Here is a 22,894-nt window from a genome sequence, read left to right on the forward strand (position 1 = left end):
GTTGACCACACATAAATATCGCGCGATTATCGGAATACTTTGTTCTGCTTTGTGCGAGTGAGTTAATCAATTAACAAATAAAAACCAGTGTGCATTCTATCATGTTTCGTTTACCAAGCAGAACAATCGCGCGATCATCGTTATACTTTATTCTACTTAATATGGTTGGTAGGTCAATTAATTAGTGCGCAGTCGATTGTGTTTTAGTCTTTTTCAAACTACACACTACACCCGGCATACCGTTTACCAAAACGAACCCTGCTACAATGCCTACCCCATGTTTCCAACATCGTAGTGATTTCTCGTGGAAGTGCAGATGACTCGTCAGCTTCCATCAAAGCGAGTATCACGTCAACATTTTCTACACCCATTCCTTAATTGACCTGCATTCGGACACGGTCGGCGCTGGTATTGCTTAATATTTGGGTCACCAGTTCTTACACATTGAGGATGATGCTAGTCCCAAACATCATCTGTTGGTTCTCTGTGTAATGACAGCTGACCTGGCAATAACGGAATAGCAGCCGTGGGCCGTCAATCATGCTCATGCTCCTGCTCATTGTAGGCCCTAATCAATTGTTAAGCGAGAAATATTGAAAAAGAACCTAACTTAATTCACCGAGTGGTGATACTGCCTTTCTCGCATTTAGCCAAGACACCAATCTTATATGGCGCTTATATAGTTCGATTCTATTCCTTAATAACTTTCAAACGCAATGGTCGATCGTTATCAAATTCAATAGTGATCAACAAGGCCTTTGTCTCCTGTCGAATGCAACTTGTTGCGAGAAAATCGGTTAAGAATTACCATATGAAAAAGTGGCTAATGTTTTTCGGTTTTCGTGTGCACACCCACACACATACATACACAGTCACACGGACAGATTTGTTCAGCTCGACAAGCTGAGTCGATTGGTATATAACATCATGGTTCTCCGAGACCTCTATAAAAGTTCGATTTTGGAGTGAAATGATAGCCTTTCGGTACAACTTTGTTGTACGAGAAAGATTTTTTTTATAGAAGTCGATTTGAAAGCGAGCGGTGGGCAATATTTGTGATGGTATAAATCCACGACCTTCCTTCTGCCAAACTCCCGTATGAAGGAGGAGGAAAGAATATCAGTGTGGAAGCTGATATATCTTCACTGGCAAAAGGATGGTTTGATTTACTTATACCTATACACCCACGATATGTATTGGATGAGAACAATTTAACATAACCATTACTCCAGGAATGTGATATATAAACTGTTTCTATGAAAAGCTGTGTATGCTTTGGTTGCATGACATTCTGTTACTGATCCTGTTGTATAATGATCATTGGACAAAATTTCGTACAACCACAAACATCGCTTTGATTTGTATTAATTTTATGTTGCTGTATTTATTTTTTGTGACTGTATTTTTGTCCTAGGTGAATTTATAAAAAGAACCTAGATTTTTGTTTGTAAATGCACAGATTCTGCTTAGCACAATGCGCATATGGTTTCCATATGTTTAAAAAATGTGTTCAAACTAACAATTTGTTGCATGTTTGTTCTGTTTGTTCAGACAATTTATTCACTTATAGCAATGGCTTTTATGTAAGATATCCCGAAAATCTACGAAAAGAAAGTCGAGCTTCAATAAGCTTCAATTGCATATTCTAGTAGTAATAACACACTATCTAGGACTCTTGACTTGCGGATTGCGATTATGTAATAGTAGAAATAATTTTGAAAACTAGAGTAAGGTATCAAGATGAGTACACAATTTTAAGGATAAATTTCGAGTCATAGAAAAGTCGTTTGAAATAAGTGTTTAAGAAAATTATTCATCCCTTCATGAAGGGAATTCCTAAACGCCCCTATTGCTCAAGTCTTTCACTTTGTAGATCCGAACCAGCCAGTGCTCGGTCGTGTACGCCTCTTCCAGAACGTCAAGCTCGAAGTCTTTGTTGCCGATTTCGGCACCACGCACTCGATCGTACCCTGGTGCCTTGCCACCTTCGGTGTAGACCTGCCCGAACCGGTAGTAGCACATTTTGTACATCAAACAGTTGAGCAGAGTGGGCGATCCTTCTTTGTCAATTCGGAAATCTCCGCTCGAGGCGTAGTAATCGGTTTCCTTGATGTGGGCACCACGATCCGTGCTACCACCAATCCGGACCATCCACAGGAACTTGTTAATGTCTGAGAAAAAGAGGAAACTTTCATTAATCTACAATACAAAGAATGCTGAATTTTATCTCACCATCTGATGAATAACCGGTCAATCCACCAAAGATGACCAGCACGTAATCAACATCCAACTCTTTCATAATTTCGTAAGCTTTATCTTCGGTCGAGGCCATCGCTTGACCGACTCGCGAAATGTGTGTATTATTCCACGTGTTGTTATCCACCAAAATGGTTCGGTTCGCCATAGCCGTTATCTGGTAACCGTAATCCCACCAAGACATGACGCGGGCATCCTAAAAATACGATATCATAACAGTATCATATTAGTTACTGCAGTGACATTAACGATTGTATTAGAATTCGGAGCAATTATCAGCGATCAAAGTGCTAATGATCATCGGCACAGCAATATGGCATTTGTACAACGAAGGAGGAAGTAAAATCCGGGAGTCAATCCGTTAACTCAACCGACCATTCACTTCGGTATTCCTAGTGGAAACAAATGCGCTGTACCTCAAACTTAAACTATCGTTCATCATCGTATTGGGGTAACATAGTATGGTACAAGTCATCGAAGAACTTGAACTTCCAGTTAATATTGACGCTAGAAATCATTAAAAGACAGTATGGATAATCACTATAAGTGAATGAATAAAGATTAAAATGTGAAATTTAAGATGTGTAGCAGCACAGTCTTCAAAGTAATTTATGTTGACTAGTAGGAGTGGATTATAACTGGAACAGGATTCAATTCTCGATGACTTGATGCACAAATATATCCTCTAACTTACCTCCGGTGTATTCATTTTCAACCAGTAATACGCTTCGCGGAAATCATCAAATATAATTCGTCCTCCATCATGGGATCGAGCGCTAAGCACAATGCTGGGCGAGCTGTACGCCTCCGAAGTGACCCAAGTACAGTGGAATGTGTACGTGATGAGCAGCAGCGTGATGACCACCACAAAGGCATTTGCAATTTCGCTTTTCATTGGTGACTGCTGTTCGAACTTTTTAGCTTTCTTAGCGTCAAGAGCCTTGGAACCACCCAAACCGCTGCCGCCGGTGTCCACGTTGCGGATATATTTGCTGAGTAGGTGGGAGATGGCAATGCCCGAGAGGACGCACATCACCGGCGCTAGGACCAACATCAGCCGGACCATCACACCCTGAAATGTGATAATAAGTTCATACAAAATTCCAAAAGATCAAAACATACGACAGAAAACGTACCGCAAAGTAGATTGACGTCACTCCGTACAAAATTATGAAAATATTAGCATCGGACAGCTTCGAGAAGCAAAAGTATAAACCGGCCGGAAACAGGAACACCAGTATCTGCAAATCGAAGTAAAACGACGACCACGAGGTCGGTTGATGTTCAGAGACGGATGCGATGATGGGAATATGGTTCTTGGCGTAGGACGGATCCAGCAGCGAATAGAATCTTCCGGTCCACGGTGAGATTTTGCCAGTCACCGTGAGAATCAAGCTCAGTAGGACGGTGATCGTGGCGATGGATACGACCAGCGCATTGAATAGAATTTCAAAGTGTTCTTTGGAAACACGAGACCGGACGTAGTCGACGAGAGCGTGCAACTGGCATAGGCCAAACACACCGAAGGCCAGCATATGTTCCGAACTTTGGACGGGTTGGAATCCCACGAAGGAAATCTGCATGGACAAAATTGTCCCGATGGTGTACAGAGTACTGTAGGCAATGTACACTCGATGCGTAAATCGGCCAGTGGCCATTAGCGCCAACACATGCAGCGGTATCAGATTGATTAGGAACACGTAACCTCCCCAGGAGGACACCATGTAGAAATAGGCTAGTGCGGCCATCGTTGCCCAGAAGATGGCCCCCGTTTTGACTGCCTTAATCCACATGTAGTACGTTAACAGCATACAAAAAATGGCAATACCTTCGTTGTCGTAAGAACCGGCCACCGAACGGGAGATATATCCCGGAACGATCGAGATCATTGCTGCCGCCACCAGGCCAGCCCCTGTGGTGTAGATCTCCTTGGTCAACAAGTACGTCACAATGGTGGTGAGTGACGAGAAAAATGGCGCCAAGAACACGCACACGTTTCTGATGTCCACGGTGATGTTCAGCAGCCACATAATCCTGTACAGGGTGGCCGAGGTCACCATCAGTCCCGGGTAGATGGTGCCTCCGATGATTCGTCCCAACGGGTACCATGCCCGGTCATCGAACCAGTTGTGGAAATTGTAGAATCCCTGCTCTGCCAGGAACTTTGTGGTTCGATAGTTAAAATAGGGATCGAACTCGTGGATAACGCTCTCGAACCGCAGCACCGAAAACAGACGCGTTGAGAACGCTGGAAAATAAAGTTAGTTGTTAGATGAAGTTATCAACTCTAAATAGACGCTAATCCCGAATGCCATTACTCCGAATAGTACTCTATCACAAATTTTCGTTACCCCGACTATGTGTTGAAAATCTTGACAAAATACTCTACTAACTCGTAATATAAAGGTAAAGCATACCATTGGTACTTCACGTACCTGTGAGAATAAAATAGATCACATCTCGCGGTCATTAGCCTCTTACCCAGCAACTCCTATCCCGAGCAAAGCCTGACATCATAATGAGAGCAATCAGACCGCATCGTGCTTTCGTGCTGTGCGGTTCTTTCTCTCTTTGCGGAAGGAAGTTTTTAATACTACCCGAAGCTATTTTAATTTCAACGGTGCTGATCCCGTTACGATCTTTGCAAGGACCCGTGCCTTCGTTTTACGTTGGACCCGTTTGCGGAAGTAAAATTCCGACAAGCGGTGGTAATCCTGCAGGGACACCGTTCTGGGAAAAAACCTCTTAGAAGGTCACGTCTCCACGCTCAGCAATGAGTATTAACAAAAACAAGAGGAAGAGGGAGTCTCTGAATTCTCCACTTCCTTCAAAGAAACAAGGTTTCAAGACCGTCCTGCCAAAGCGCGGAAAAAATAGAAGGAAGCTGGAGAATTCAGATATTCCTTCTAACTCTAATATCGGAAATAATTCTTCTCCAATCGAACTGAGCAATCAGTTCGATTTGATTAATGATGAAATCGGGCAAATCGAATATACCTCTAGCCCAGGTGATTCGATTCATGCGAAGAAACAAAGGATTCCGCCAATTGTGGTATCTGTTGCCGAGTTTTCTGGCTTCCGGAATGAGATTTTGAGTAACCTTCAGGGGATCAAGGTTTCATTTCAGATTGCTAGGAAGGGTGACTGCCGCGTTTTACCGGGATCCTTTGACGATCGCAAACGTCTTCTTCAGTATTTAACTGAGAAGCGCCATAAATTCTTCACATACGACGACAAAACTGAGCGATTGTTTAAAGTCGTCTTGAAAGGTCTCCCCAGTGATGATAAATCACTGGATGAGATTAAAATTGAAATTTCTCAATTACTTGGATTTTCACCAGTCCAAGTAATTAAGATGAAAAAAAAATCCCACTCTGGTACTTCCCAGAGGGGCATTTCTCAAGAATTTTATTTAGTTCATTTTAACAAAAGTGAACTAAATAATATGAAAAGTTTCAGAAAAATATATTAAGCTCGTTTAGTGGAATGTATTAAACCGTCTAAGACGAATTAAGTACTGTCCATTTAATTCCACCAGTTAATTTTCGTTATCTTTGCAGATACGTATTTCGATTACAACTGTGTGGTCGTCTTCAGTGTCTTGTACTTGACTCGGCAAGTCGAGTCAAGATATTGAAGACGACCACACAGTTGTGGTCGAAATACGTATCTGCAAAGATAACGAAAATTAACTGGTGGAATTAAATGGACAGTACTTAATTCGTCTTAGACGATGAAAAGTTTGGAAAAGGCCTGTATTATGTCCCATGTCCGTGTTACATGGGAACATTTCCGCAGGCCTGGGGGAAATTTCCAAAACCCCACCCAGTGCCGTAAGTGCCAAAAGTGGGGTCATGGAACCAAACATTGTCACATGGATGCTAAATGCATGATTTGTGGTGGAACCTCTCACGCCAAGGACGCCTGTCCTGTGAGAGAAGATTCCAATAAATTTAAGTGCGCAAATTGTGGGGGCAATCATAAATCCAATTTCTGGGAATGCCCTTCACGCAAAAAAGTTTTGAATTCCCGTGCAAAATTGATGACGGGAAATTCCAATCGGATCCCAGATTCGACGGGTAGAAATTTTTCAAACGCTCAAAATTCTAAACCGGTTACCGGTCGAGCAATTCATACCCACCACAATTCACAAACAAATTTTGCCGCTCGTCAACGGGTAGCAAGCACTTCAGTAAATTCCAATTTTTCCAATGTACCTACGTATGCAAACATCGCTGCTGGTAGACAAAATTTCTCTTCTCAAAATGAGGTTTATACCCATGTCTCAACGGAAAATAACGGTCATGTTGCCGATTCAGGTAGCATGACTGCTTCCGATTTTGATTTTTTAACTGAACAATTGCATAACATGATTGATGCAATGTTCAAAGCAAATACCATACCAGAAGCTGTTCAGGTTGGTATAAAGTACACACAAAAAAATGTTATCGGACTCCGTTTTAATGGATCTAAATAATTGTGTGAAAGTTCTAAATTGGAATGCCCGCTCTCTAAAGGGTAAAGAAGATGAATTATTCAACTTCCTAACAGTTCATAATGTGCATATTGCCATTATAACTGAAACCTATTTAAAACCAGGACTCTCCATTAAACGAGATCCAAATTATTTTATCTACAGAAATGATCGTCTTGACAGCAACTGACTCGCAACAAATCAAAATTCTTTGTAATTGGTGACTTCAATGCCAAACACCGTTCATGGAATAATGCTCAAAGCAATTCCAACGGCAACATTTTATTTGAAGATTGTTCTGCGGGATATTATACTATTCAATATCCCAATGGCCCAACTTGTTTTTCATCCACTCGAAACTCGACAATTGATTTGGTTTTAACGGATTCAAGTCAGCTGTGTGGCCAATTGGTAACTCATGCTGACTTTGACTCTGATCACCTTCCTGTGACGTTTGAAATCTCACAAGAAGCCATCTATAATCCAATCAGCTCTACTTTCAATTATCATAGGGCTGATTGGGATTTATATAAAACGTATATCGATAGGAATTTTGATGTTGATATTCCTCTCGATACCAAAAGTGATATTGATAATGCTCTCGTATCTTTGACAAATTTAATTGTCGAAGCCAGAGGCATTGCAATTCCTAAATGTGAAATTAAATTCAACTCCATTATTAATGACGACGATCTTCAGCTACTGATCCGTCTTAAAAATGTGAGGCGAAGGCAATACCAAAGAACTCGCGATCCCGCGTTGACAGTTATTTGGCGAGATTTGCAAAATGAAATTAAAAAACGTTTCGCTATTCTGAGAAATACCAACTTTGAGAATAATGTCTCGAAGTTGGATCCCAGTTCGAAGCCCTTTTGGAAATTAACGAAAATTCTTAAAAAACCTCAAAAGCCAATTCCAGCGCTTAAAGAGGGAAATAAAATTTTATTAACAAATGGCGAAAAGGCTCAAAAACTTGCTCAGCAGTTCGAGAGTGCCCATAATTTTAGTCTAGGTCTCACTAGTCCAATTGAGGATCAGGTTACACGGAGCTTCGAAGACATTCTCAATCAAAAGAATGTTCTTGGCCCTTCGTTGGGAACTAATTTGGATGAAGTGAGATCTATTACTAGAGAATTTAAAAATATGACAGCCCCGGGTGATGATGGTATTTTATACATACTTATCAAAAATCTTCCTGAGAGCTCTTTATCCTTTTTGGTAAATCAATCAAATCAAATGTTTTCAATTGGCATACTTCCCAAATAAATGGAAAAACGCCAAAGTTGTTCCAATTTTGAAGCCGGACAAAATCCAGCTGAGGCTTCTAGTTATCGCTTAATCAGTTTGCTTTCTTCAATAAGCAAACTGTTTGAAAAGATTATTTTAAATAGAATGATGGTTCATATTAATGACAATTCTATTTTTGCTGATGAGCAATTTGGTTTTCGCCATGGGCATTCAACCACTCATCAGTTATTAAGAGTTACGAACTTAATTCGGCTCAACAAATCTGAAGGATATTCGACTGGAGTTGCTCTTCTTGATATAGAGAAAGCATTTGACAGTGTTTGGCATGAAGGTTTGAGTGTAAAATTGATGAATTTTAATTTTCCTCTGTACATCATTAAACTGATCCAAAATTATTTATCAGATCGCTCACTGCAGGTAAACTATCAGAATTCTAAATCTGATAGATTACCTGTAAGGGGGACAGCCCAAGGCAGCATACTGGGGCCCATATTGTATAATATTTTTACTTCTGACTTTCCTGATTTACCACCAGGGTGTCCAAAATCTTTGTTTGCAGATGACACGGGCCTCTCAGCCAAAGGGCAAAGCCTTTGTGTCATTTGTAGTAGATTGCAAAAAAGTTCGGAAATTTTCTCCACTTATTTGCGAGAAAGGAAAATTTCTCCGAATGCTTCCAAAACTCAGCTTTTAATTTTCCCAAGCCGAGAGCTTCTTATTTGAAACTTTCTAGCAGACATATTGTCACTATGAATGGGGTTCCAATTAATTGGTCTAGCGAAGCTAAATATTTAGGACTTCTGCTAGATCAAAAATTAACTTTTAAAAATCACATTGAAGGCCTTCAAGCCAAATGTAACAAATATATTAAGTGTCTATATCCGATTATAAACAGAAAATCAAAACTTTGTCTTAAGAACAAACTTTTGATTTACAAACAAATTTTTAGACCTGCCATGTTGTATGCTGTGCCAATATGGACTAGTTGCTGCAATACCAGAAAGAAGGCACTCCAGAGGATTCAAAAAAAAATTGAAAATTATTCTGAAGTTGCCTCCGTGGTATAGTACCAATGAACTTCATAGAATTTCTAATATTGAGACATTGCAATAAATGTCCAACAAAATAAATTTTAGACAAAAATCGTTGCAATCTTCTATTGCAACGATTAACTCCTTGTACCCTTAGTATAAAATAGGTTAAGATTAGTTTAAGTTGAAAACATTGTAATTCCTACATGGTTCAATTCAACCAGAGGAAAAATTCTAACTGCCAGAGGCAATTGAAATGTATTAATAATAACTAAAAATATAACATAGCAAATAAGGATGATAGTGTTAAGAAAACACGGAACACCTAGTCTAAGAGATGAATGCATGTATTAGATAATTAGCAAATAAAATTAGTTAAAAAAAAAGTTAAAAAAAAAAAAAATAATGAGGACAAAAAGAAAACTTGTTTTAATATCGACATCAAATTGAAATCATAATTTGTTTTCAAACTTTGATATTCGTGATTGATAACTTATTTTGATATCAATTTGCTGTTGATTTCTGAATTATATGAACTGATATTAAACGGATTAGGGGGAAAGACGGCTTTGGCAGGTTTTGTTCTATTATTGGCAAGGGGGTTTTTGTCGACCAAATTTTATGAAATTTGGCCACAATATTCGTTGATATGCAAAGAATGTTTAGGCCAAATTTGGGCCTAGTCAGTCATAAATAACCCCCTGCCAATAATAGAACAAAACCTGCCAAAGCCGTCATTCCCCCTACTTATTTCGTTATCCAAAACCAATTACAAAATCAGTTTTAGATTTGCTCTCATCGACAGCAGAAATCGTTTTCAATTTGATGTCACAGTAAAAATTTTCTGCTATACATTTTGTTATTTTAACCGTTAAAACGACCAAAAGGATATCATGCTGAGTTATCAAAATTAGGCGATTTCACAATAACAAAATTAGTTATCGAATTGCTCTCAATCTTTGCTCGGGATCCCTGCCTCCTCGTGGCACTGGCCGGAATACAACCAACCTTAGGGAAGCTCGGGTAACCAACCCCAGTGGAAACTATGGTCGTATGCTGACAGGGAAGTGGGGGAAGGATTGTAGGTGCAAATCTTACTGAGCGTCTGTTCTCTATGTTAGGAGCGGCTCACAACAGCGTGTGATCTCCATGTTAAAGGCGGCTGATCAGCAGCGACAGTGACGAAGAGAGAAACTCTGTTCGTGGAACTGCAAATCTCTCAACTTCATCGGAAGCACAAGCATACTAGCCGATGTGCTCAAGAACCGTGGATTCGACATCGTAGCGCTGCAGGAGGTTTGTTGAAAGGGATCAAAGGTGCGAACATTTATAGGTAATCATGGGTATACCCCGTTAGGCGTGAGTACGTTAGGCATAAAGACGTTAGGCATAATGGACGTACCCGGTGATCATACCATCTGCCAGAGCAGCGGCACGGCTGGGAACAGCTTTCATAGTGATGGGCGATAAGCAAAGGGGCGTGATCGGATGGTGGCCGATCAATGAGAGAATGTGCAGGTTGAAGATCAAAAGCCTATTCTTCAACTTCAGCATAATCAACGTCCATAGCCCACACTCCGGAAGCACTGATGATGATAAGGACGCATTCTACGCGCAGCTTGAACACTCATACGCGCAGCATCTCGAGGCAGCGTTGCCGGAAGAGGGTGAGCTCGATGGGGCCCCTCTTGAGGACTGCTGGAATACTGTAAAAGCACCCATTAACGACGCAGTTGAAAACAACGTCGGGTATGTGGGGCGAAGTCGACCGAACGATTGGTTCGACGAAGAGTGCGGACAGATTCTGGAGGAGAAGGACGCAGCGCGGGTGGTCGCGTTGCAGCAAGGGACCCGCCAGAACGTGGAACGTTATAGACGGAAGCGGAGACAGCAGACCCGCCTTTTTCAGGAGAAGAAACGCTGCCTGGAAGAAGCGGAACAGAAGATGGAACAGCTGTGCCGGGATAAGGATGGGAGCATCTTGACGGACGAACGTGTGGTGATCGACAAGTGGAAGCAGCACTACGAGGAACATCTGAATGGCGCTGAGAATACAGGCAGTGAAATCAAGGCAGCGGAGGAGATGACTACGTCAGTTTAACGGACGATGGAAGCCAACCAGCCCCCACCTTGAGGGAAGTTAACCCTTAAAAGGCCGGGACGACAGTCACCTCCTTCAAAGTGCTCGTTCTCAGTAAAGCGTTGACCAAATTTCATGACCCCGGGCTTTTCTCAAAGGGGATTAGTAGCGCTTTCTTTTGACATAGATGCCGCCCCGCTAGACCCCTCCCCGCGTTCATGAGTATCGAAAATGTCTGTGTTTTTTCCTTATTCTTTGCTATGATGGCCAAATTTCTTCAGTAATCAAGTGCAATAAAGTTCTGGCGCCATAAAATAAAGTAGATATATGAAATATATCAAGTAGAAGTGGTTTTGAACGTTTCCAAGTTATCTGATTACTGTAATTACCGATATTGAAAGCCATATCCCTGAGCTAAGATTGATGGTCATATTTCTTAAAATCTGATCACGAAATAAACCAGACAGGAGGGAAAAATATCACAAAAAACTTTAGACATATGTGTAATCAATTTTATGTATTGAAGATACTGTTTTGGAACATTCCAGTTCATCCAAAATATCCGTGAGTTCAGGTCTTGAATTCTACCATAGAAGCGAAAGGTAATGTGCACATAAAAATACTCAGAGTACATCCTACTCAGTTCAAAGATATCAAATAACTCACGGAAAAATTTTCTGCGTGTCCCATAGTGACATTCTAGAATGCGCGAAATGTTCTGAAGTTCAGCTCGTAAGACCTACGCTACAACGGTCTCGAAAATGTTTTAGGCAGCTATCAAAAACCTTCCCAACAGATCCTTGGATACCTGCCAAGAAATGTTATACCGATCTTTCTGCACTTCAGTACAATGCAGGTCATCCAAAACGTTCTTGAGTTCAGGTCGTCAAATCTACAATCAAGTAGAAGCGCAATGCTTGTTTCAAATCAAGCTCAGGTCATCCTGCCCAGTTCAAAGAAATCAAATGAGCTATGGGAAGTTTTGCTGCGTGCCTCAGAATGTCATTCTAAAATGCGCGAAATGTTCTGAAGTTCGGCTCGTAAGACCTACGCAACAACGGCCTCGAAAATGTTTTCGGCAGCTATCAAAAACCTTCCCAACAGATCCTTGGATTCCTGCCAAGAAACATTATACCGATCTTTCTGCATTTCAATACACTCAAAGCCATCCAAAACGTTCTTGAGTTCAGGTCGTCAGATCTACAATCAAGTAGAAGCGCAATGGTTGTTTCAAATCAAGCTCATCCGGCACAGTTCAAAGAAATCAAATGACTTATTGAAATATTTTCTGCGTGCCCCAGAATGACATTCTAGAATGCGCGAAATGTTCTGAAGTTCAGCTCGTAAGACCTACGCTACAACGGACTCGAAAATGTTTTCGGCAGCTATCAAAACCTTTCCCAGCAGATCCTTGGATACCTGGAGGTCATCCAAAACGTTCTTGAGTTCAGGTCGTCAGATCTACAATCATGTAGAAGCGCAATGCTTGTTTCAAATCAAGCTCAGGTCATCCTGCTCAGTTCAAAGAAATCAAATGACTTATTGGAAATGTTTCTGCGTGCTCCACAACGACCTGAACTCAAGAACGTTTTTGATGGTCTTCAGTGTATTGAAATGCAGAAAAATCGGTATAACATTTCTTGGCAGGTATCCAACGATCTGTTGGGAAAGGCTTTTATATGCAGAAGAATGGTACGCAGAATAATTTCCAATAATTCATTTGATTTCTTTGAACTGAGCAGGACGACCTGAGCTTGATTTGAAACATGCATTGCGTCTCTACTTGATTGTAGATCCGACGACCTGGACTCAAGAACATTTTGGATGACCTTGAGTGAATTGAAATGCAGACAGATCGGTATAACATTTCTTGGCATGTATCCAAAAATCTGTTGGGAATAGTTTTGATCAGGCATTGCAATATCATCTGAGCACAGGATGTCATATTTGCTTGTGCAAAGATATTATCCTTGATCAAAGAGCACTCTGAAAAGATATTATCATTTGAGCATTTGATGATGATCCTGATAGACAGTGCGGTTCGGGGTTTGTTCACGTTGCGAGGGCGTTGCTACAACAAAAACAGTGAAAAAACTTTTCTCCATGGCGAACATTGCACTTTGTTTACTGAGCAGATAGATAACTAAGATCGATATCCCAGCATATCATCAGTATCTTTGCTCAGAAAATCGAATGATGGGATAAATTGCAATGCCTGGTTTTGATACGCAGCAGAATGATACGCAGGAGAATTTCTAATAATTTATTTGATTTCTTTGAACTGAGCAGGACGACCTGAGATGAATTTGAAACAAGCATTGCACTTTTATTTGATTGTAGATCTGACGACCTGAAATCAAGAACTTATATGGCATTCAGTGTATTGAAATGCAGAAAGATCAGTATAACATTTCTTGGCAGGTATCCAAGGATCTGTTGCGAAGGGTTTTGATAGCTGTGGAAAACATTTTGGAGGCCGTTGTTGTGTAGGTCTATCGAGCCGAACTTCAGAACATTTCGCGCATTCTAGAATGTAATTATGGAGCAGGTAGACACATTTTCAATAAGTCATTTGGTTTCTTCAAACTGAGCAAGACGACCTGAACTCAAAAACGTTTTGGATGGCCTCCAGTATATTGAAATGCAGAAAGATCGGTATAACATTTCTTGGCAGGTATCCAAAGATCTGTTGGGAAAGGTTTTGATAGCTGCCGAAAACATTTTCGAGGCCGTTGTAACGTAGGTCTAACGACCTGAACTCAAGAACGTTTTAGATGGTTTTGAGTGTATTGAAATCCAGAAAGATCGGTATATCGTTTTTTGGCAGGTATCCAAGGGAAGGTTTTTGATAGCTGCCTAAAACATGTTCGAGGCCGTTGTAGCGTAGGTCTTGCGAGCTGGACTTCAGAACATTTCGCGCATTCTAGAATGTCATTCTGAGGCACGCAGAAAATATTTCAATAAGTCATTTGATTTCTTTGAACTGTGCCGGATGACTTGAGCTTGATTTGAAACAAACATTGCGCTTCTACTTGAATGTAGATCTGACGACCTGAACTCAAGAATGTTTTGGATGACCTGCAGTGTACTGAAATGCAGAAAGATCGGTATAACGTTTCTTGACAGGTATCCACAGATCTGTTGGTAAAGGTTTTAATAGCTGCCGAAAACATTTTCGAGGCCGTTGTAATGTAGGTCTAACGACCTGAATTCAAGAACGTTTTAGATGGCTTTGAGTGTATTGAAATGCAGAAAGATCGGTATAACGTTTCTTGGCAAATATCCAAGGATCTGTTGGTAAGGTTTTTGATAGCTGCCTAAAACATTTTCGAGGCCGTTGTAGCGTAGGTCTTACGAGCTGAACTTCAGAACATTTCGCGCATTCTAGAATGTCATTATGAGGCACGCAGCATAATTTCCAATAAGTCATTTGATTTCTTTGAACTGTGCCGGATGACTTGAGCCTGATTTGAAACAACCATTGCGCTTCAACTTGAATGTAGATCTGACGACCTGAACTCAAGAACGTTTTGGATGACCTGCAGTGTTCTGAAATGCAGAAATATCGGTATTACGTTTCTTGGCAGGTATCCAAGGAGCTGTTGGGAAGGTTTTATAGCTGCCGAAAACATTTCCTAGGCCGTTGTTGCGTAGGACTTACGAGCAGAACTTCAGAACATTTCGCGCATTCTGGAATGACATTCTGGGGCACGCAGCAAAATTTCCTATAACTCATTTGATTTCTTTGAACTGGGCAGAATGACCTGAGCTTGATTTGAAACAAGCATTGCGCTTCTACTTGATTGTAGATCTGACAACCTGAACTCAACAACGTTTTGGATGACCTGCATTGTACTGAAGTGCAGAAAGATCGGTATAACGTTTCTTGGCAGGTATCCAAGGATCTGTTGGGAAGGTTTTTGATAGCTGCCTAAAACATTTTCGAGGCCGTTGTAGCGTAGGTCTTACGAGCTGAACTTCAGAACATTTCGCGCATTCTGGAATGTCATTCTGAGGAACGCAGCTTTATTTCCAATAAGTCATTTGATTTCTTTGAACAGTGCCGTATGACTTGAGCTTGATTTGAAACAACCATTGTGCTTCTACTTGATTGTAGATCTGACGACCTGAACTCAAGAACGTTTTGGATGGCCTCCAGTATATTGAAATGCAGAAAGATCGGTATAACGTTTCTTGGCAGGTATCCAAAGATCTGTTGGGAAAGGTTTTGATAGCTGCCGAAAACATTTTCGAGGCCGTTGTAAAGTAGGTCTAACGACCTGAACTCAAGAACGTTTTAGATGGTTTTGAGTGTATTGAAATGCAGAAAGATCGGTATAACGTTTCTTGGCAGGTATCCAAGGATCTGTTGGGAAGGTTTTTGATAGTCGCCTAAAACATTTTCGAGGCCGTTGTAGCGTAGGTCTTACGAGCTGGACTTCCGAACATTTCGCGCATTCTAGAATGTCATTATGAGGTACGCAGCAAAATTTCCAATAAGTCATTTGATTTCTTTGAACTGTGCCGGATTTGAAACAACCATTTCGCTTCTACATGATTATAGATCTGACGACCTGAACTCAAGAACGTTTTGGATGACCTGCAGTGTTCTGAAATGCTGAAATATCGGTATAACGTTTCTTGTCAGGTATCCAAGGAGCTGTTGGGAAGGTTTTTGATGGCTGCCGAAAACATTTCCTAGGCCGTTGTAGCGTAGGTCTTACGAGCAGAACTTCAGAACATTTCGTGCATTCTAGAACGACATTCTGTGGCACGCAGCAAAATTTCCCATAACTCATTTGATTTCTTTGAACTGGGCAGGATGACCTGAGCTTGATTTGAAACAAGCATTGCGCTTCTACTTGATTGTAGATCTGATGACCTGAACTCAAGAACGTTTTGGATGGCTTTGAGTGTATTGAAATGCAGAAAGATTGGTATAAAGTTTCTTGGCAGGTATCCAAGGATCTGTTGGGAAGGTTTTTGATAGCTGCCGAAAACATTTTCGAGGCCGTTGTAGCGTAGGTCTTACGAGCTGAACTTCAGAACATTTCGCGCATTCTAGAATGTCACTATGGGACACGCAGAAAAATTTTCCATGAGTTATTCGATATCTTTGATCTGAGTAGGATGTACTCTGAGTATTTTTATGTGCACATTACCTTTCGCTTCTATGGTAGAATTCAAAACCTGAACTCACGGATATTTTGGATGAACTGGAATGTTCCAAAATAGTATCTTCAATACATAAAATTGATTACACATATGTCTAAAGTTTTTTGTGATATTTTTCCTCCTGTCTGGTTTATTTCGTGATCAGATTTTAAGAAATATGACCATCAATCTTAGCTCAGGGATATGGCTTTCAATATCGGTAATTACAGTAATCAGATAACTTGGAAACGTTCAAAACCACTTCTACTTGATATATTTCATATATCTACTTTATTTTATGGCGCCAGAACTTTATTGCACTTGATTACTGAAGAAATTTGGCCATCATAGCAAAGAATAAGGAAAAAACACAGACATTTTCGATACTCATGAACGCGGGGAGGGGTCTAGCGGGGCGGCATCTATGTCAAAAGAAAGCGCTACTAATCCCCTTTGAGAAAAGCCCGGGGTCATGAAATTTGGTCAACGATTTACCGAGAACGAGCACTTTGAAGGAGTTGACTGTCGTCCCGGCCTTTTGAGGGTTAAGGATGCCATCCAACAGCTAAAGACCAATAAAGCAGCTGGTAAGGATGGTATCGGAGCTGAGCTCATCAAGATGGGCCCGGAAAAGCTGCACAAACTGATAGTCAGAATCTGGGAAACTGAACAGCTACCGGAGGAGTGGAAGGAAGGGGTTATATGCCCCATTTACAAGAAAGGCGACAAACTGGAGTGTGAGAACTTTCGAGCGATCACCATCCTTAATGCCGCCTACATGAGTGATATCCCAGATCATCTTCCGTCGTCTGTCACCATTAGTGAATGAGTTCGTGGGAAGTTATCAAGCCGGCTTCGTTGACGGCCGCACGACAACGGACCAGATCTTTACTGTACGGCAAATCTTTTAAAAATGCCGTGAATACCAGGTCCCAACGCACCATCTGTTCGTTGATTTCAAGGCGACAAACGACAGTGTAGACCGCGTAGAGCTATGGAAAATTATGGACGAGAACAGCTTCCCTGGGAAGCTTACGAGACTGATCAAAGCAACGGTGGATTGTGTGCAAAACTGTGTGAAGATTTCGGGCGAACACTCCAGTTCGTTCGAATCGCGCCGGGGACTAAGACAAGGTGATGGACTTTCGTGCTTGTTGTTCAACACTGCGCTAGAAGGTGTAATGCGGAGAGCCGGGTGTAACAACCGGGGTACGATTTTCAACAGATCCAGTCAAATTATTTGTTTCGCGGATGACATGGACATTGTCGGCCGAACATTTGCAAAGGTGGCAGAACTGTACACCCGCCTGAAACGTGAAGCAACAAAAGTTGGACTGGTGGTGAATGCGTCAAAGACAAAGTACATGCTTGTGGGTGGAACCGAACGCGACAGGGCCCGCCTGGGAAGCAGTGTTACGATAGACGGGGATACCTTCGAGGTGGTCGAGGAATTCGTCTAGCAACGTCTAACAACGTTAGTCGTGAAATACGAAGGCGCATCATCTGTGGAAGTCGGGCCTACTACGGGCTCCCGAAGAAACTGCGGTCGAAAAAGATTTGCCACCGCACCAAATGTGTCATGTACAAGACGCTTATAAGACCGGTTGTCCTCTACGGACATGAAACATGGACAATGCTCGAGGAGGACTTGCAAGCACTCGGAGTATTCGAGAGACGGGTGCTTAGGACCATCTTTGGCGGTGTGCAAGAAGACGGTGTGTGGCGGCGAAGAATGAACCATGAGCTCGCCCAGCTCTACGGCGAACCCAGTATCCAGAAGGTAGCTAACGCCGGAAGGGTATGATGGGCAGGACATATTGCAAGAATGCCGGACAGCAACCCTGCAAAGATGGTGTTCGCTTCCGATCCGGCAGGTACGAGACGGCGTGGAGCGCAGCGAGCGAGATGGGCAGACCAGGTGCAAAACGACTTGGCGAGCGTGGGGCGTATCCGAGGATGGAGAGATGCGGCCTCGAACCGTGTATTGTGGCGTCAAATTGTTGATTCAGTGTTATCTGTTTAGATGTAAACTAAATAAATGAAATGAAATGAGATTACCGTGGCAAAACCCCTTCCGTCTTCCAAGGTATGAAAGCCGTTGCCGTTTGATTGATCTGGAACCCCTTTCCGTCCGCCGAAGCACAACGAGGGCATTACTGATAGCAGATCTACTACAACTACTACGACTACCCTTCTCTTCTGGAACAACTTAACTACCACGTGCAACCCCGATCCCTTAGGAATAGTTCGATGTTCAGGGCTCCTATGCACCGAATGAACTACGGTATGTTCGGTGCTGTCGGCGGTCTTCAAAGACTATTTAACAGAGTTGCATCTCTTTTTGATTTTCAATTGTCCCGTCAACTAATTCGCGAAAGGTTCAGTTGTTTTTTTTAGGAATAGTTGATAATGATACTAATGATATAATGTAATTTCGCATTTTGTAATTAATTATAAGTAAGCATCATTGGGGCCAATACAGTTAATTGATGTATCATATAAACAAATAAACAAATAAACCATGACAAGGTCCTGCTATTTAGACCCTTCATAGAGAGCAATCCCAGTGAAGACGCGTCCCTTATCAATAGGAAATCAATCCTCTCTTGAGAAAACAGAACAGTAATACTGTTTTGGCCATGCATCGGTGCCCTAGCCACATCCTTGTCTTGCTTCTAGAATATCACCAGTAAAACGCAGAAAACCCGGGATTTTGCTCTGTCTACAATACCATTTCAAGCAAAAGAAACTGTTCAGTAATAAGAACTTCCGTGTGTTCCTCTCACTACCATTGTTCATCAGTTCATGAAGAGTTAGTACGTATTTAAACCCCTAACTCGATTTTTCCACCAGTCACTTCAGCCTAGGATCGGGTACCGAGTTTTTTTTAAAACTAATTGCTTGAAAAGTTGTTTCCGCTGCATACAGTTTAGACTCAAACAAGAGGAATTCGAGTTTTTCAACTGTCTGCAAGGTAACATTACTTATGTTTTATTTCTGAGACTGTTGGTAGCGGGGACTTGAATCGATGAATCCTTAATAACCACAACTTATTGCCCTAGCTAGAAAAATGGATTAAGCTAGGGCTCTGTTTGGTAGATCTTACACCGTAACACACTACGTCAAAGTGATCTACCGTGTTACGGGGGATGGTTTTGCCTTTCTCGTATACTAAGGACCAATTTCTTCACCTCCGCTTAGGTGTTAAGCCAGGGTTAAGCGTATGGGTAAGCACCGCTTAAGAGTTAAGCGGAGGTGAAGAAATTGGCCCTAAGTGTACGTAAAGGCTATACGTTGGCTCCAAAAATCTATAAAAATCTAAGGCTATACGTTGGCTCCAGATCGCATTATGAGTGGCTTGAAAGTAATGGCCAAAATACATTATTTTAAATGCACGAGAAAGGCATCAACAACCTGGCTTACGCCGGTTTGAACTCAGATCATGTAAGAATTTAAAAGTCGAACAGACTTAAATTTTCAACTTCAACACCTAAAATAATTCTTAATCCAACATCGAGGTCGCAATCTTTTTTTGTCGATATGAACTCCAAAAAAATACGCTGTTATCCCTGGTTGTCCGACATTACGCGGTAAAACATTCCGCGGTAAACCATTTCGCGGTGTACCATTTCGCGGTCTGTATCATTTGGCGGTAATCTGTTTCGCGGTTTATACAATTTGGCGGTATTCCGTTTCGCGGTATATATTATTTCGCGGTTTACAATTTCGCGGTGCTCCGTTTCGCGGTATTCAAGCTTAGCTTATCTTTTTAACTTTTTTTTTGTATTTTATAGAGTTTGCCAATCTTTTCTACCAACTATTAATTTTCTCTTCTTTATATGGCCGTTTCTTTCATTGCGTTTCCCTTTCAAGTATTTTTCTCTTTTCTTTTACGCATTATTTTATGTTATCTCCAAAAGACATATACATTATTGTCAATATTAGATGTGTGAACTTTGTCATCAAGATACACTATATCATATGGTAAAGGTCGCTGTCTTAATACCTTAAAAGGCTATGGTATTCTGGTAGAACTCAGAAGATGGAATGACTGAAAATTATTCATAAGGCAAAATGTATCTTCCTTAAATGTTAGCCGATATTAGGCTAAACATCATGTGCTGTCTTCTTCAAATGTTCGCATTTGCCCGGTATAAGACAATATGTGTTGTTTCGTCTTCTTTAAATGTTCGAATTTGCCCGGTATAAGGCAAATTGTGATGTTTTGCCTTCTTTAAATATTTGCATTTGCCCGGTATAAGGCAAAGTGTGTTGTTTTGCTTTCTTCGAATGTTTGCATTTGCCCGGTATAACGAAAAATCAGTTGTTTCGTTTTCTTTAAATGTTTGCATTTGCCCGGTATAAAGCAAAAATGTTATGTTTAGCTTTCTTTAAATGTTTGCATTCGCCCGGTATAAGGCAAAGTGTGTTGTTTCGCTTTCTTTACATACTGTCATCGGGGGTAACAATGGGTCAAATGGGGGTGAGAATAGGTCACTGTTTCAACCTCTTAGAATGCCTGTAGATTGGATTGAATCAGTGGCGTAGCCACGGGGGTGGTTTTGGGTATAAAACCCCCCCCAGAGACAAAATTTTTGGAAGAAATTTTTTTTTGAAAAAAAAAAATATTCAGAAAACCCCCCCCAGACAAATTTTCTGGCTACGCCACTGGATTGAATGCATCTGAGGGCAAGAATATTAAAATATAAGAGACCTTTTCAAACGATTTTGCTCTTCGTCCTCCTGACTGCCGGTGCAAGCGATGACCCATTCTCACCCCCAGACCCATTGTCACCCCCGGTGCGGTGGCGGTAGTCGTATTTGCAAATATGTTTTGCTTAAAAACATATTTTTTGTTGGGATTTGAATTTATATGAGTATGGTGTAAACTCAATGATTATTCGCTATACATAATAATTAGGTGAATTTTGAGGCTTCACAAAGCTAAAGAACACATTATTGAACTACTTGTAACATTAGTAAAATTAAACCTGCAAATTGGTATTGACCGCGAAAAGCTTCACCGCTGAATAGTACTAACCGCGGAATGGTATACCGCCAAATAATATAAACCGCGAAATGTTATACCGCGATATGATACTGAACGCGAAATGGTAGACCGCGAACTGGTACACCGCAAAATGGTTAACCGCGGAATGTTTTACCGCGAAATGTCGTACAATCGTTATCCCTAAGGTAACTTAATTTTTTAATCAATATAATTGGATCAAATATTCATAAATTAATGTAATTTTTTTATAAAAGTTAATTAATTTTTAATACCACCCCAGAAATTTTTTTATTGAAATAAAAATTTAATTATTCTAAAATTTAATAAAGGCATCAACAACGCTGTTTCTAAAGCTCAATAAAGTTAAACTAATTAAAGGACATCGATTGTCCAGCCCGTTTTAAGAATAACATTCGCATATGAGATCGCTTTAATCTTGCAATACTTACAGAGAATCGCCGCAGTCGTGAGAATGCCCAGCTTGATCAGGCTCTCCTGCTTCTCGAGATTCAAACGAAGCTTGGAAACGTGCTCCATCGTTGCTGAATTCCCGGCTTCAACCGGATACGATGCTGAACCGGATCACTTTCGACCCGACAATGCTACTATTATGACTAGATGCAATAGTAGGACAGATAGATCCTACCCACTGTCTACCACAACACCACACAGACGATGTCACCTTCTTCTGAGCTACGATAGCGGTGTGGTTGGTTGTGGTGATGCGTGATGGAAACAAAAATGTCGCTTCAACACAGGCTGCTTTTTTAGTTCGCTTCTAACTGCTCTGCACTCACAAAATGCTTTAATCGCACATCTTCGTTCGACTGCCGGACCACTGGAAATTGCAATAAGAATTAAATGGCAATCAATATCATAAGATTTGAACACTAAAATAACGATTCAAAAGCTTACCGAATCGTAGCCGGCGTTCCTTGTTAGACGATTGTATGATGATTGGAATGTAGTTGCAGAGGATAGATCATAGCCAAAAGACGACGCACGCACACCAATGTTCAGTTCATTGCAACTATGTAAGGGGAGCAATGGCGTGGCACTCTCTCGCAGGTTGAAGCACATCAGTAGCACACAGAAACAAGAAGACAGTTGTTTTCGTTTCAATCGTCTGATACCGGTGTTGCTGACGGATTGGACGATTCATGGGGCCTTCCCGGCGGAACGTACCCTTGCAGCAATATCGGTGGTATACACCGTACAAACGGTATTAAGAATTGATATAATTCGAGTCCTGAAGTGAACTTATAGAACTTTTCTTTCACTGCTGGATTGGTGTCTCAAAAAGAAGTAATCTTTAACGAAATTATTTCCAATCTTAACAGTGTCTTCATCACACTTTTTCATCCTGTATTATAAACGAAGTGAGGTAAAGATGTAGGTAGTTTATTATAACTAAATAACTAATAAAATGAGATGCAAATTGATTCAATTAACTTAAGAAAAAGACCATAAAAGGAAAAAATATAAAGGTCAAATTTAAAAATATAAATTAAAAAATACGAAAAAGATAGAAAATAAGATGTTAGGGTAACCGTACCCTTAGTGGAGGTAATGGGGTTTTTATGCGATTTTCCATAATTACACACCTTATGATGGTTTCAGTTCATGCATCGTGCCTAACT

The 22,894-nt window shown here is 41.0% G+C and overlaps 1 protein-coding gene across 1 annotated transcript; it reads right to left on the reverse strand.

Annotated features, from left to right (window-relative positions):
* Nucleotides 1-1,353: 1,353 nt before the first annotated feature.
* On the reverse strand, nucleotides 1,354-22,328 carry LOC134205690 (dolichyl-diphosphooligosaccharide--protein glycosyltransferase subunit STT3A). The gene is made up of 6 exons (XM_062681213.1): nucleotides 22,170-22,328; nucleotides 21,704-22,092; nucleotides 3,393-4,504; nucleotides 2,951-3,328; nucleotides 2,233-2,452; nucleotides 1,354-2,171 (listed from the first exon to the last, which is right to left on the reverse strand). The coding sequence occupies exons 2-6, from the start codon at nucleotides 21,789-21,791 to the stop codon at nucleotides 1,837-1,839; spliced, it is 2,133 nt and encodes a 710-aa protein (XP_062537197.1). The 5' UTR covers nucleotides 21,792-22,092; nucleotides 22,170-22,328; the 3' UTR covers nucleotides 1,354-1,836.
* Nucleotides 22,329-22,894: the final 566 nt, after the last annotated feature.

Source organism: Armigeres subalbatus, chromosome 1 (assembly GCF_024139115.2).
Source record: "Armigeres subalbatus isolate Guangzhou_Male chromosome 1, GZ_Asu_2, whole genome shotgun sequence".
In the NCBI taxonomy this organism is placed as follows: Eukaryota; Metazoa; Arthropoda; class Insecta; order Diptera; family Culicidae; genus Armigeres; species Armigeres subalbatus.

What these genes read in the sequence shown, in the direction of transcription:
- LOC134205690 (XM_062681213.1), bottom strand. Translation starts at nt 21,791, where the DNA reads ATGGAGCACGTTTCCAAGCTTCGTTTGAATCTCGAGAAGCAGGAGAGC. An exon ending in TGAAAATGAATACACCGGAG is followed by an intron (nt 2,453 to 2,950) that starts GTAAGTTAGAGG and finishes TCGTATTTTTAG; the next exon opens with GATGCCCGCGTCATGTCTTG. An exon ending in GACCGGTTATTCATCAGATG is followed by an intron (nt 2,172 to 2,232) that starts GTGAGATAAAAT and finishes TCTTTTTCTCAG; the next exon opens with ACATTAACAAGTTCCTGTGG.